This window comes from Mustela erminea, chromosome 18 (assembly GCF_009829155.1).
Source record: "Mustela erminea isolate mMusErm1 chromosome 18, mMusErm1.Pri, whole genome shotgun sequence".
Lineage (NCBI taxonomy): Eukaryota > Metazoa > Chordata > Mammalia > Carnivora > Mustelidae > Mustela > Mustela erminea.
This window is the reverse complement of record NC_045631.1, coordinates 9,827,673-9,842,275: the sequence shown is the minus strand read 5'-3', so window position 1 is coordinate 9,842,275 and position 14,603 is coordinate 9,827,673. Positions and strand designations below refer to the sequence as shown.

At 45.3% G+C, this 14,603-nt stretch overlaps 1 protein-coding gene across 5 annotated transcripts in view; it reads left to right on the top strand.

Moving 5' to 3' along the window:
• The window catches only part of SPECC1 (sperm antigen with calponin homology and coiled-coil domains 1), a 285,593-nt gene that overhangs the window by 83,344 nt on the left and 187,646 nt on the right, over positions 1 to 14,603 (top strand). For all 5 annotated transcript variants that reach the window (XM_032320263.1, XM_032320264.1, XM_032320262.1 and 2 more), the window contains 2 exons: positions 727 to 897; positions 11,033 to 11,168. In XM_032320263.1, the coding sequence (XP_032176154.1) occupies positions 751 to 897; positions 11,033 to 11,168 (283 nt within the window). In that variant the 5' untranslated portion in view covers positions 727 to 750. The remainder of the gene's footprint in view (positions 1 to 726; positions 898 to 11,032; positions 11,169 to 14,603) is intronic.

Here is a 14,603-nt window from a genome sequence, read left to right as displayed (position 1 = left end):
TGACGGCTGATGGCAAGCCTTAGGCAGTCTTCCACACCTCCATCTGCAGGCACTCTCCACCCGGGGCTTTTAACTGCGGCCTGGTCCTTAGCACGAATTTCTTTCATGCAACAGTTTAGACCAGGGGGAACTCTACGTACAGTGTCAGATCGGGCCAATCAAATACTCTCCGTTCACTTTCAAATGGTCCCCATTTTTGCTGTTTTGCTGGAAAGAAGGAAAAGGCTGTGCTTCCGGGAAATCCAATTTTCAAGTAATTCATTTAGATCTATTTGATAATTCCGTGGGTTGTGCCCTTGTCAACCCCAAAGCTGCAAGTCTTAAGGACACAGAATGTCTTGACTCAAGTGGTTCCATTTTAAGGGGATAGGTATTTAGCCCACGGACCTAAAGTATAAAAGCAGATAGTATGTATTCTACCGTATACTGATACAGTATACTGATACAGTAAGATGCTGAACAAGGAGCTGACATTTTGCTGAAAAGCAATGTGAGAGCATCAGTGAAATGATGTGTAGGTTTCACTAGTTGGGTAAAAGCCATCGTGGACCTGTGCAAAGGAGCCTTCCCTCAAAGGTGTCAGCTCCGGAGATAATACTCACTGTCCGCCCAAGGAGAAACCCTCAATCTGATAACCGTGGGAACATGGAGATCGGGGAGGGCTCCGAGATGTGGCTCTGCATGTTCAAGTTGTGGACACATGTTTCTCTTTCCCGTCTCGCGCAGGAAGACGGACTCACCAGGACAAACATGAGGAGCGCAGCCAAGCCCTGGAATCCGGTCCTCAAAGCGGGCAGCCATGGGACAGACCGGACGCGGCCCTTGCCGGCGGCGCCCTCTGGCATGAAGAGTTCGAAATCTTCCACCTCGCTGGCGTTTGAGTCCCGGCTCAGCAAGGTACAGACCCAAATGCCCCCACATGGCTGCTGGGCGCCCCTGGGGAGCCCCGGGCGGGAGGACTGAAGAGGGCGTAATCGGGACTAGCAGCCTGTCAAGGTCAGGAAGGAGGCTCCCTGGAGGGTCCCATGAGAACCAGCGCATCCTGACCCAAAGGAGTGGAGCAAAGGGTGGAAGGGAGCAGAGGGGCTCCGGGCTTGAGAAAGGAAATGTGCAACATGTTTAACAGAGAAACTAAGATTCCCCTGCCCTGATTGATGTGGACTCCCCCGTTAGAGTTTTGCACCCGGCACCCTAGCCGATGGGGGTTAGGGCCACCAGGGATCTCCTCCGACCTGATCATGGAGTTGTCAATTCTCCATCTCACCTCACTTGCCCATCAGTAGCGTTAATTTGATTGATTACGCCCTCCGTGTGGGAAAACCGTCTCTCAGTTTCCTCCTCCGTCCCCGGTGGCCCCTCAGGGTCTCCGCTGCCGGCTCCCACTTATCCTCCAGGTTTCTAATGTCAGGTGGGCCCAGGGTACAGATTTGGGGGGAGGGGTCTCATCTCTTATCTAGCTACTGTGTCAGCCCCAAAGCCACCCTTACAGTCTTGAGATGTGATTCAGAAATTGTATCACCTGCCGACAAGCGTACTCTTGAAAAATCAATATAACACCTTAACTATAAGAGAAAAAGAAGAGGCAATTCGTGTTTAATTAAGTAATCTGTGTTTGCATTTGCATGTGCTTGAGCGTGACCACTGACAGACCTATGGTGCTGCTTAGAGCACCGAGGATGGGGCAGCTGTGTACGAAGTATGTTGTTTTTCTCCATAAAACCAAGGGATGCTCGAGGCTCAGATAATGATGAAAAGGTGCTCCCCCTCTGTGAATGTCTGCAGAATGTGTGAGAACTCTGTGGGATATGGGACCACATTTGTGTAACCTTGCCACATGTGTTGTAGGGCGTCTGGGTTCCCCATCCTCCCACCCATTAAATACAAGCAGCACCTCCGATCGGGGGGGTAACTAAACATGCCCCCCCACCAAATTCCAACATGCTCCCTGAGTGAAGGTCAGCACTGGCTGCGTCTAGAACAGTTGTTCTAGTGTTAGCGGCTGTTGCTGTGAATTTTAATACATGGAAGGACACTTCAACATGGGTTTGAGCTGCAAGTTCACTTAGGTGCCGATCTTTATAGAACAGTCCTGTAAGGGTATTTTCTCTCCTGATTTTCCTATCATTTTCTTCTCTCTAGTTCACTTTCCTATAGGAACACAGTATGTAATACATGTCACATACAAATGAGGTGTTAATCGACTGTTTATGTTACCTGTAAGGCTTCTGGTCAGTAGTAGGCTATGAATAAAGTTTCGGGGGAGTCCGTAGTCATACCTGGGCTTTTGACTGCATGGGTCTTGGCACCCCTGTGCTGTTGTTCAAGGGTCGACTGTACATGGGGATGACATACGAATTTGCATCTCTACCCAGGAGCCCTCCAGCTGCCTTTGTGACATCCCCACTTAGATGTCTAAAAGGTACCCAGAGGGGCGCCTGAGGGGCTCAGTCGGTTAAGTGTCCGACTCTTGGTTTCGGCTCAGATCGTGTTCTTGGGGTCGTGAGATCAAGCCCCCTGTTGGGCTCTGTGCTCAGCACAGAGTCTGCTTGAGATTCTCTCTCCCTCTGTTCCTCCCTCACTCATGTGTGTGCTATCTCTCTCTTTCTAAAATAATCTTTAAAAAATAAAAATAGGGGCGCCTGGGTGGCTCAGTGGGTTAAGCCGCTGCCTTCGGCTCAGGTCATGATCTCAGGGTCCTGGGATCGAGTCCTGCATCGGGCTCTCTGCTCAGCAGGGAGCCTGCTTCCCTCTCTCTCTCTCTGCCTGCCTCTCCATCTACTTGTGATTTCTCTCTGTCAAATAAATAAATAAAATCTTAAAAAAAAAAATAAAATAAAAATAAAAAATAAAAATAAAGATCAATCAAAGGCAGCTAGAATGTAAAAGTCCAAAACAGACATCCTTCCCTTCTGTCTCACGCCCCCCTGAATCTTCCCCTTTGAGTCATTTCATCTTCTCAGCAGCTCAGGCCAGCGCCACCGCCTTGGGCCCTGCTTTTCTCACATGCCACAGGCCATCAGCAAAACGCCATCACTTCCAAATCGATGTCAGCTTCAGCCAACGGCCACCGCCTGCCTCCCTTGGGACCCCCAGGCTCTTGCCGACACCTTCCTTGCACGGCCTTCCTGAAGCATCCCCATCCTTTTTTGTCTTTGCACCCCACCTTCCGTTCTCCGCAGAAGCCAGAGCGGTCCTCTCAGCACGTATGTGCCATCACATCTCCACTGAGAAGCCCCTCAGGGCTCCCCATTTCACTCAGGGTGAAAAGCAAAGTCCTTGATAAAGCCGGTGACGTCCTGGAGATCCCATCGCCTCTCAGATGTCCTTGCCGTCCCCCCTGCCCTGCTCCCCCTGGGCTCCAGACACATGCTCTCCTGGTGCCCAGTGGCATTGCCCCTCCATGAGCTAGACGCAACCCTGCAGCAGCCTGTTTGCGCCTCCTCTGCCTGGAGCATTCCTCCTCCCCCCACCCCTGCTCCTCTGCCATTTCTTAAGTCTATACTCAAATGTCACCTTGTCGGATGTCATCCCTGGTCACTCAATGGAAAGTGCCCCGTGGGCCCCCATGCACCCTCCTCGCTCTCCACTTTCTGGCTCTGTGACTCAGGCAAGCTACGTACTGTCCTGAGCTCTGAAATGAAGGTAATACCTTATTTACCTCGAGGATTAAATGTGCACAAACTGCCCTACCTACAATTTTGTTTGTCGTTCCATTATGCTGGACTTGCCCATTATTTCCATGGTTTTTATTTTTATTTTCTTTCACCTGTAGCACATTTGAGAAACTTTTTTTTTTTAATTTTATTTATTTCACAGCATGAGGAGGGGGAGCTGCAGAGAGGGAGAAGCAGGCTCCCCACAGAGCAGAGAGCCTGACATGGGGCTCTCTACCAGGACCTCACGATCATGACATGAGCCAAAGGCAGATGCTTAACCAACTGAGACACCTGGGTGCCCCAAGGAGACATTTTTAATAGAGATTTTAAATTAATATGTATGTTTCAGACCATTAGAGCTTCTGGAATCTGTCAAAATGTTTTTGAAAGCAGTGTTTAATAAAAAAGGTTTGAAGCTCAGGCGGGTTTCTTAAGGACAATGAAATGTTGGCTGCTTCTGCCCCTGACAGGTAAATGTTTTTGGAAACTTGTCCCATGGGGGAAATGTCAGGAGAAAAGCAAATATCCATGTTGCCATCTTGATGCTTGGGGTCTCCGGGTCTTACACTATAAAAGAGAAAGCATTCAAGGGAAGGGGTAGCAGAAGGAACCGTACCGAGTCTGTACCTCTCTGGCCCTCGGCATGTTTCTGCGTTTTGACCAGTTTCCTCTTCCCGCCTCTCGCCGCGTGTAAAGGATTTGCTTCCCCCCGTAGTTTACTATGGAAATGGCAAGCACCCAGAGATGTTGAATTACTGTGACACCCATACACCACCAGCCACCTGGATGCTACAGTTGCCATCTTTACCATATTTGCTTTATAGTAAGTGGATACATATGGCATGGATATATTTGAACTGGTCACAAATAGGAAAACGAGGAGTGAGGGGCGAGGAGCCCAGATGGCCCGGAGGATGTCGCTGTGGGTCTTCCATGGGCTGCTCAAGCCCAGCACGGGAACAGAAAGCCCTGGGGTGCTCAGATGCAGACTGGCCACTTCATTCTGGCGATTAGTAAGGTCCACGTCTATGAGTCAGGACCCCCTTCATTGCAAATAGCAAAGCAATGGCTTAAGGACCTTCAACAGAAAAGAAATAGGTTGAGCTTATCTGAGGTTCCCATGTCACTGAGGGTAGAACAAAGGGACAAGTCTGCAGCTCAGAGAGGCCAGGACCAGGGACTGGAACACACCAGAACTCTTTCTCTGTCACTCATCTCTGCTCACCTCTGCCCCACTGCTCCTGTCTCCTGCTAACCTCTGGTCTCCTTCACCTTGTGTTACAAAGCATGGCTGCCAGCATGCTCATCCCTTGGAAGACCTGACTGCTTTGCTTACTTCCAATTAGTTCCTTTGCTTACTTCTGATCTGTCTTAAAAAAAAAAAAAAAAATCAAGGGCACCTGTGTGGCTCAGTGGGTTAAAGCCTCTGCGTTCGGCTCAGGTCATGATCCCGGAGTCCTGGGATCGAGCCCAGAATTGGGCTCTCTGCTCAGCAGGGAGCCTTCTTCCCTTCCATCTCTCTCTGCTTGCCTCTCTGCCTACTTGTGATCTCTGTCTGTCAAATAAATAAATAAAATCTTTAAAAAAAAAATCAGGGGCACTTGGGTGGCTCAGTGGGGAGCGCCTGGGTGGCTCATTGGGTTAAAGCCTCTGCCTTCGGCTCAGGTCATGATCTCAGGGTCCTAAGATCAAGCCCCGCATTGGGCTTTCTGCTCAGCGGGGAGCCTGCTTCTCCCTCTCTCTCTCTCTGCCTGCCTCTCTGCCTACTTGTAGTCTCTGTCTGTCAAATAAATAAAATAAAATCTTTAAAAAAATAAAAAAAAAACATTGTTATTAAAAAAAAATCAAACAACAAGCAAAAACTCGGAAAAGTCTCTGCTTGGCTACGCATGAGTCATATACTGCCCCTGACCCTGTGGGTAGGGTGGCTGCGGCTCCCCACCCTTGGAAGGCAGGGACTTGTGGTTTAAGCATGTTCTGCGTGAGGCTTGGAGACCCAGCCAGGCTTACGTAATCATTCTCCAGGAGTGCTCCCCACCTGTGCTGCCTCAAACACTAGCCGCCGGCCACATGTGGCAGTTGAACCCCTGAAATGTCAGAATTAAGTGTGCGTTAAGTGTGAAATACACACCTGAGTGTGACGAGTCAGTGCCAAAAAATATATAAAATGCCTTATTAATATATTTTACACTAACTGATAATATTTTGAATGTGTTAAAAAAATATGTTCTTTTTTTTTTTAAGATTTTATTTATTTGACAGAGATACACAGTGAGAGAGGAAACACAAGCATGGGGAGTGGGAGAGGGAGAAGCAGGTTCCCCAGTGAGCAGGGAGCCCAATGTGGGGTTGATCCCAAGACCCTGGGATCATGACCAGAGCTGAAGGCAGACACTTAACGACTGAGCCACCCAGGCGGCCCTAAGAAAATATATTCTTAACATTAATTTTACCTTTCATCTCACTTTGTTAATAGGGCCCCTAGCCATGCATGGCTGGTGTTATATTTCCACCAACAGTGTTGTGCTAAACCATTGGTTCTCAGAGTGTGGTCCCCAGGTCAGCAGCAGCAGCAGCAGCAGCACCAACCAGGAACTTGTTAGAAATGCAGATTCTCGGGCCTCACTCCAGACCTTGGAAATCTGAAGCTTGGGGATGGCGGGGGAGGGGAGGCAGATTGGAGGCTGGGGTGTACGCAGCTGTCTGCATTTTAACAAGCCCTCTGAGGATCCTCGTTCCCCCGAGGTTGAGAGCTGGTGCTCTGACCAGAACACGGTTTCTGCCTTTGAAGATGGGATTAGGATAGGTATGATTTTAGAAAGCTTCAGATTCCGCTCCTGCCCCATCTTTGTGGAATCGAGAGGAATTTCTTAGCTACATTAATCTGTGAGCTATTTAAACTTTTTCCCCTTTGTAAGCTTTCCTGTGCAGGTGCTCGGCAGCTTAAATATCAGTGAACCGCATTCTTGAAAATGCTTATTAAACATATCAAAGTAACACCCGAAATGCAAACCTGCCCAGTGATCTTCTGTAACAAACCAGAAATCTCAACGCGTTCAGTGACCAGCCAACGAAGCCCAAAGCACAGGCCTGAATAGAGACAGAACAAGAATTACTGAGCCTCCATAGCTCTGTGTGCCTGACGTTGATGTCGCGGTCAAAACAGCGTGACAGAGGAAGAGGCTTGCTGCAGAGGAAAAGGCTTCTGAGGGAGCCTCTGAGCAGTAAATCTTTCTCAGATGGGATTCCTTGTGGAAGTTGCCCCCCTCTAAATGCATTGCAGCTTCCCAAACTCCCATGCTGCATGGGAAGGAGATAGCCTGCTGCTGGCCGGTAGTACATCTGGGGTGTCCTTCTCCCTGGAAGGGGCAGGTCACATCTCTATATGACAGAGTGGGACCACGAAGGGACTCGTCTCCACTGCTTGCTGACTCCAGTCCTCTTGTGGCTTCTGCCTGTCTTCTCACCAAAGACTGTGCTTTTAGGGAAAGGCGGGGTGGGAGGAGCAAGGTCGCCCCCGTGGGCTCCACCCCCAGGGGGCGGAGCCTGTAGGTGGGTGGAGGCTGTGGGTGGGACCACCGAAGGCACTTTCAGTTAGGGGAGGGAGGGGAGGGAGGGGAGGGAGGGAGGGTGGGGAGGGCTGAGTAGGGGAAGTGGGAGCGGGTGGGAGCGACGGGGTTCCCGGGGAGTTGTACTCTTATTTTTGGATTCCCCTCATTCAGGTTTGCAGACAGAGCGTTTGCTTTCCCGGCCTTTGGCTGTGGAGTTTAATTATTCCAAACTCTGCATCAGACTTAACAGATTTTAGTCCTGTCCCAGAATCAGAGAGAGGTCAGCGGAATCAAGTGCTTATCATTTGCATTGCTGCCTTAAAAATTTCCCTTAACTGCAACGATTTCTCTTTTTCATTTGAGGTAGTGTACAGGGAATTTTCAAGATCTAAAATCAGAACTGAGGATGCCTGGGTGGCTCAGTCGGGTGGGCAGCTGCCTTCGGCTCCGGTTGTGATCCCAGGGTCCCAGGATTGAACCTCACATTGGGCTCCCTGCTCAGTGGGGAATCTGCTTCTCCCTCTCCCTGCTGCTTGCCCTACTTGTGCTCTCTCTGTATCTCTCTATCAAATAAATAAATAAAAATCTTTACTTTAAAAAAAAAAATAAAGTAATCAGAACTGATTTTCTCTGGGGACCCAGGGAGGCATCTGGGCATGCTTCTAGGCAGAGCGAGTAAAGTTTTGTTTTGTTTTGTTTTTGTTTTTGTTTTGTTTTGGAGTTTTTTTGTTTGTTTTTTTCTATTGAAAAAAAGTTGCTGACATCATGAACTATTGTCCTTTAGTAATAAACACATATTTCACTGGTGACCTGACAGATAATTTGAGAGGCTGGAGAAATTGGGAGCAGGAACCCTTGTTACTCTGAGACAGGACATAGAGAAACCGTGATGGGGCACCTGGAGGCAGGGCAATCCAGTGACTTCCGCCACAACCCAAGTGCTGTTTAGTCCTCTTGTTAAACTAGGGCTCTGTGCTATGCGCCAGAAAATATGGTTCTGCTCACTTCTAGTGACTGGAAGTGCATGCAAATCATCCATTTAATATTCGCTCTTTGTTTTTAAATGTCTAAAGACATTGACCAATATTTCTAAGCTACTATGAAGACTTTTGCCATCTTCCTTCTTTTAGAAAGTATGCTATGGGGAGTTGCTATTTCATGAGTAAAGTCTCACAGCAGGATGATGGAGGTGGATAGTGGTGATGGTTGCACAACCATGTGAATGTTTTTTGTTTTTTTTTTAAGATTTTATTTATTTATTTATTTTACAGCGATCACAAGTAGGCAGAGAGGCAGGCGAGGGGTGGGAAGCAGGCTCCCTGCTGAGTGGAGAGCCCCTGTGGGGCTCTATTCCAGGACCCTGGGATCATGACCTGAGCTGAAAGCAGAGGCTTTAACCCACTGAGCCACCCAGGCGCCCCCATGGGAATGTATTTAATGCCACTGAACTATACACTTAAAATGGCAAATTTTGGGCCCCTGGGTGGCTCAGTTGCTAAGCATCTGCCTTCGGTTCAGGTCATGATCCCAGAGTCCAGTATGGGGCTCCTTGCTCAGCAGGAGACTGCGTCTCCCTCTCCCAGTCGCCCATCTTGTGTTCCCTCTCTCTCGCTGTGTCTGTCAAATAAATAAAATCTTCTTTTAAAAAAATAAAATAAAATGGCAAATTTTATGTTAGATATAGTTTACCACAATAAAAAAAAATTCTAAAAGAACAATGAAGGGAAAAGGAAAAAAGTAGACTAGTATTTGCAAGGGAACCAGGGCTTCACCCAAATTACAACCCACCCCTCCTTTTCCTTTTCTTTTTTGTTGAGGCCAAACATACTTACAACAAAGTATGTGGAGCCAGTTAATCTTGGTCTTAACTGTACAGCTCACTGAATTTTTTTTTACATGTGTTTATATCTGTATAACCACCACCAAGGCAAGTATAGAATATTCCAGGGGCGCCTGGGAGTCTCAGTTGGTTGAGACTGAGACTTGATTTCAGCTCAGGTCAGGATCTCAAGGTCATGAGGTCAAGCCCCACATCAGGCTCTGGGCTCATTGGGGACTCTGCTTGAGATCCTCTCTCTCTCCCTCTCCCTCTGCCCCTTCTTCTGATCTTGCCCCCCCCAAATAAATAAATAAATCTAAAAAAAAAGAAAGAAAGAAAAGACAGAAAAAGAACATTCTGCACCCCTGGAGGGTTCGCTCTAGTCAGTAACTCCTCCAGAGGTAACCAGTATTTTGACTTCTGTCACCGTCATTTGGTTTTACCCAAATATGGTTATACTCTTTTGTGTCTAGTTTCTTTGACTTAGCATGTCTGTGGGATCCATGCATTTATTAGTGTATCAGTATTTCTCCTCCTCCTCCTCCTTCTTCTTTTACTGTGTACTTTCCATTGTATGCTAAATCATTATTTAATTTGCCCCTTCTGTTGAGTGTCATTTGGGTTGTTCTGTTGGGGCTGTTGTAAATCAAGCTGCTGTGAATGTCCCTTTGATGAACCTACATACTCATTTCTCTTGAATACAGACTTAGGAGTGGGCTGGCTGAATCACAGGGTGCAGATATTCCATTTAGTAGATCCTGACAGTTTTACAAAGCATCTTACCAGTTCATACTTCCGCCAGAAGAGAGTTCCAGGTGCTTCCCAACCTCACCAACACTTGGTTTCATTTTGTTTTGTTTTGTTTTGTTTCTCTTTCAAGCCATTCTGGGGTGTGTGGAGTAATACCCCAAAATCTAAACAATGCAAAAATGGAAATTTGTGTTTGTGTGCAAATATATAAACACCTAATCGTCAGTAAATGACCCTGAAGTTAGTGCCGCAGTACGGGGCAGGACTTTGGGCTGTCAGCCCGTATGGTGGGCAGTCTCCATGGACTTGAGGGCGTTTTCATGCCTCTTTCTTCAGATGTCAGATCAATTGAGAATGGTTCCAGGCATCTGCCTGGCTCCAGCCTTTTAGTACTAGTCCTCTTCAGAAATACTCTTCCCAGAAGACTTACCATGATTGCAAAAATGTATTTGCAGTGTTTCTCATCAACCGTGAATGTCATTTACCTGGGCCAGAACTGTGAGCTCGTTGAGGGGCTCCCAACTCTTAGACTTTAATTCCTTTCAACAAGCATTTGTTACGCTGCTTCCAGAACAGGAAGGAAAGCAGAAAAGGAGCAGAGATTCTCCTTTCTCTCTGTCCTCGATTAGCAGTGTTCTTCTGGCCTCCAGAAGGTTCCTCTCGTCCCTCTGAACATGTTGTCTGTGTGAGATCTTATACAGAGTGCGTGGTGTGGAGCATATGGTATCATCCTTTTCCTCCATATACATATGTGTGTGTTTATCTATCTATGTATGTATACATATAGACACATATATACATGTCTAGAATTGAGAAGTATATTTTTAAGCTGTTTTTTCTTGCCCTTTAATTTTTTGTGCATTACCCTCACCTCACTTTTTGTGCATCTCACAGTTCTTTCTTCATAGGCTCCCATCTTTAAAAAAAAAAAAAAAAAACACAAAAAAACACCCAAAACAGAAAAGCAGCTTTAAAAAAAAACACAACTCATTATTTGAAATGTGACATGATGCGTAATATTCATATGCATAATATTCATATGTAATGTTCTTTGAAACATAGTGGAAGATCATACTGTAAATGATAGACGCAGGTTTATCTAGCTTTGCATTTTTCTGCCGCACACGGTCGTGCTCTGACAAGTGTCTTTACTGCGTCTCAACCACTGGGCAGGTGGTACTGCTCGGTGCTTTCTTGGCTTATAGCACTCCTTACTGACAGTATACATTCTCCTCCTCTGTCCTTCTGTCTCTTAGCTCAAGAGGGCCAGTAGCGAGGACATGCTCAACAAACCGGGAAGTACCACCGCTTCCGGGGTGGTTCGACTGAAAAAGACTTCAACAGCTGGAGCCATCTCCGAGCTTGCAGAGAGCCGCCTGCGGAGCAACCCAGGTAGGGAGGACCCAGGTCGGAAGACCCCAGGTGGGAAGGAGCCAGGCGGGAGGGACCCCCGGTGGGAGGGACCTAAGCAGGCCATTCATCTTGGTGATATGAAAACCCTTTCATGATTCCTACATCCCTCCCCTCATCAGACGTGTATTACTGGCCACGTGTGTGTGAGAGAGGGGTGCCCGTTCTGGGGTTGTCGTGGTGACAGGTGCGTTGGAGGGAATGAACCCTGTAGAACTCTCTCAGACGTGGGCGTTCGACATCCTTCCTGGATCCTCTGGAAACCTGGAAAAACCCTGTGAATCACTTAGGCTGTGGTGGCCACCGGAACCGCGAACTTTCCGTTTCACTGGTTTTCTGAGAATCAGAAAGAAGGGTTTTTAGCCATTGTGTCTGAGTTCAGAGCATGGGAAGCATCAGGAATGTATTTAATTTTCTTTGGGCGCAGGTACATAAGAGAGCTAAGATTTCCATGGTCTGACTGTTACAGTGCACATCTCCGTGCAAAATTGTCTAAATTGGGAAAATAGCTGAAATACATCATTATTAATTTATAATGGAAGTGAATAGTAGTATACTTAAAATTTTTGAATTCTGCATAAAATGCCACAAGGCAGATTAGCTTTCAAAGGTGTATTTTAATTTACTCAGTTTTCCAAAAAGTTGAATCTATGAAAAGTATATGTGACTTTTTTTTTTATGTAAAGGCCTCATATTTCTATACAATGGTTGTACTATTTTAAGGACTGGTTTCGTACTGAATACAGACATTTGGTTTTAAATATACAACAAATGAAAGTACAGCTTGTTTTTATCACGCCAGCCTAAACGTTAATTCCAAAAGTTAACAGGGCACCACTAAAAAAAAATGACAGAATCCTCTCACTCTCAAATATTGATGTAAAAATGTGGGATCGAGGGGCGCCTGGGTGGCTCAGTGGGTTAAGCTGCTGCCTTCGGCTTGGGTCATGATCTTAGGGTCCTGGGATCGAGTCCCGCATCGGGCTCTCTGCTCAGCAGGGAGCCTGCTTCCCTCTCTCTCTCTCTCTCTCTCTCTGCCTGCCTCTCCATCTACTTGTGATTTCTCTCTGTCAAATAAATAAATAAAATCTTAAAAAAAAAAAAAAGAACATTCCTATATTATTAAAAAAAATGTGGGATCGAAATATTAACAAGTAGAATTCTATAAGAAATTAAAAGAATAATAGTGTAGATTGCAACCAAGTGGATTTATGGTCTCCAAGAGTGTGTTATATTTGGGCATTTAGGAATATAATCTATTTTACAACATTACTAGACCAAAGGAGAGCCATTGGTCATCTCCAGAGATGGAAGACATGTTTGGCAAAATTAGCAATCTTTCTGATTTAAAAACAAACTTTTAGTATACTATAAATGTAGGGATACTTCTCTAGTGGGATTAAAACACATGTATCTCAAGCCACAGCCAGAACTGTCCTCAAGGGTGAAATCCTGGAAGTATTCCCATTAAAGTCAAGAATGATTCAAGATTGCCTCATTACCACCATCATCCAGATTTTCCTGCAAGTATTAAATCAAGGCAGTGAGCCAGGGGAGCTCTAGCTACAGAAGTACTGGAAATGAGGGAACAAAAGTGATGATTTTCTCCAGAGGATAACATTGTATGCTTAGAGAAATGCTTAGAATTTCCTGAAAATTGTATCATTAGAAAAAACCAGAATGTCCTTCAAATCTATTGGATACAGTAGGAGTTCAACTTGTGGTTAGTTGTCGGATATTGAATATAAATAGCTTGCTTTTTTTTCTTTAAGATTTTATTTATTTATTTGACAGACAGAGATCACAAGTAGGCAGAGAGGCAGGCAGAGAGAGAGGGGGAAGCAGGCACACCGCTGAGCAGAGAGCCTGATGCGGGGCTCGATCCCAGGACCTTGGGATCCGCGGGGCTCGATCCCAGGACCCTGGGATCATTACCTGAGCTAAAGGCAGAGGCTTTAACCCACTGAGCCACCCAGGCACCCCTATGAATAGCTTTCTTATCAGTGACTGGTTAGAGGAGATAAGTAACACAAGAAACCGATCCCATTTATAAAGGAATATAAAAGGTGAAGTACTTAGGAATAAACTTATAAAAGCCTATATATATTTTTAAAAATCTTAAAACTCTTTGGAAGGACATAAAAGATGTAAATAAGTAGAAGGATATACATGGTGCTTGAATAGGAAGGTCAAATATAATAAAGATTGAATTTCATCAATATTAATTGAATAAGTATAGTATCTTAAGTATAGTATCTTAAATATAATAACATTATCTTAATTATTCTATGAATTCAGTTTCATCCCAATTAAGATATCAGTGGGAATTGACTGGAGTGCAAACACTGGTAAAATGATTCTGAGTTTATCTAAAACAGTGGTTCTCAACTGGGGGCCTTCTGTCCTCCACCCTAACCCAAGGAGCAACTGGCAATGTCTGCAGACATTGTTGTCTAAATTAGGGGGGTGCTGCTGACATCTAGTGGGTACAGGTCAGGGATTGCTGATCAACATCCTACAATGCATGGGACAGCCCTCCACAATAAAGAGTTATCCAGCCCAAAATGTTAATAGTGACTCTGTTGATAAGCCCTGATATAGAAGACAAAATATTCTAGAATAACCAGAAAATTTCTAAAATTTCTTAGTCGAGGGACTATTTAAGCATCTTGGAACTGGAGAATAGATATGCACTTCAGCAGAACAATGGAGAAAGTCCAGATTACACCTAGGGTAGTATAGAGATGGGACAGGATTGGACAAAATGGCATTTTATATCCAGCTAGATAATGCATTGGAAAATAATGACTGATTGGGTCTTTAGGAAAAAATAAAAAAATAAAGCTGGATCGTGATCTTATCCCTCTCCATCAAAATAAATTCCAGGTGGATTAAAGATTTTGATCTTAAAAAGTTCAACCATGAACATGCAAAGAGAAAACCTCAGAGTCAGTTTGTAGTCTTAGCCTTGGAAGGGCCTCTCCAAGTAGAAACAAACACATCAGCCATGTAAGAAAAGATGAAAAAAAAATCACAATAAATATAAAAAACTGTTTTGTAAAAAGCGGGAGTTAATTTGCAATCCATGTAACAGAAGGCATATTTACACAGAGCCTATATAAATCAATAAGAAAAAGAAAACAATGCAATAGAAAAATGGCTAGTTCACATTAAAAAATAAAGGTAGGCTCTAGAAAGATGCTAAGTCTCACATAGAGGTAAAGAAATGTAACAAAACAAGAATTGATGTGCTCTTTCCTCTCACTGATGAGGAAATATGAAAGGCATTTCTGGTGTTATCAAGGGTACAGGGAGCAGGACCCTACCTATAGTTGATATACAAAGGTGGTTTGATAATATCTGTCTACATTTGAAATGTGTATAACCTTCCACCAAGTATCTCCTTGGCATTTAATA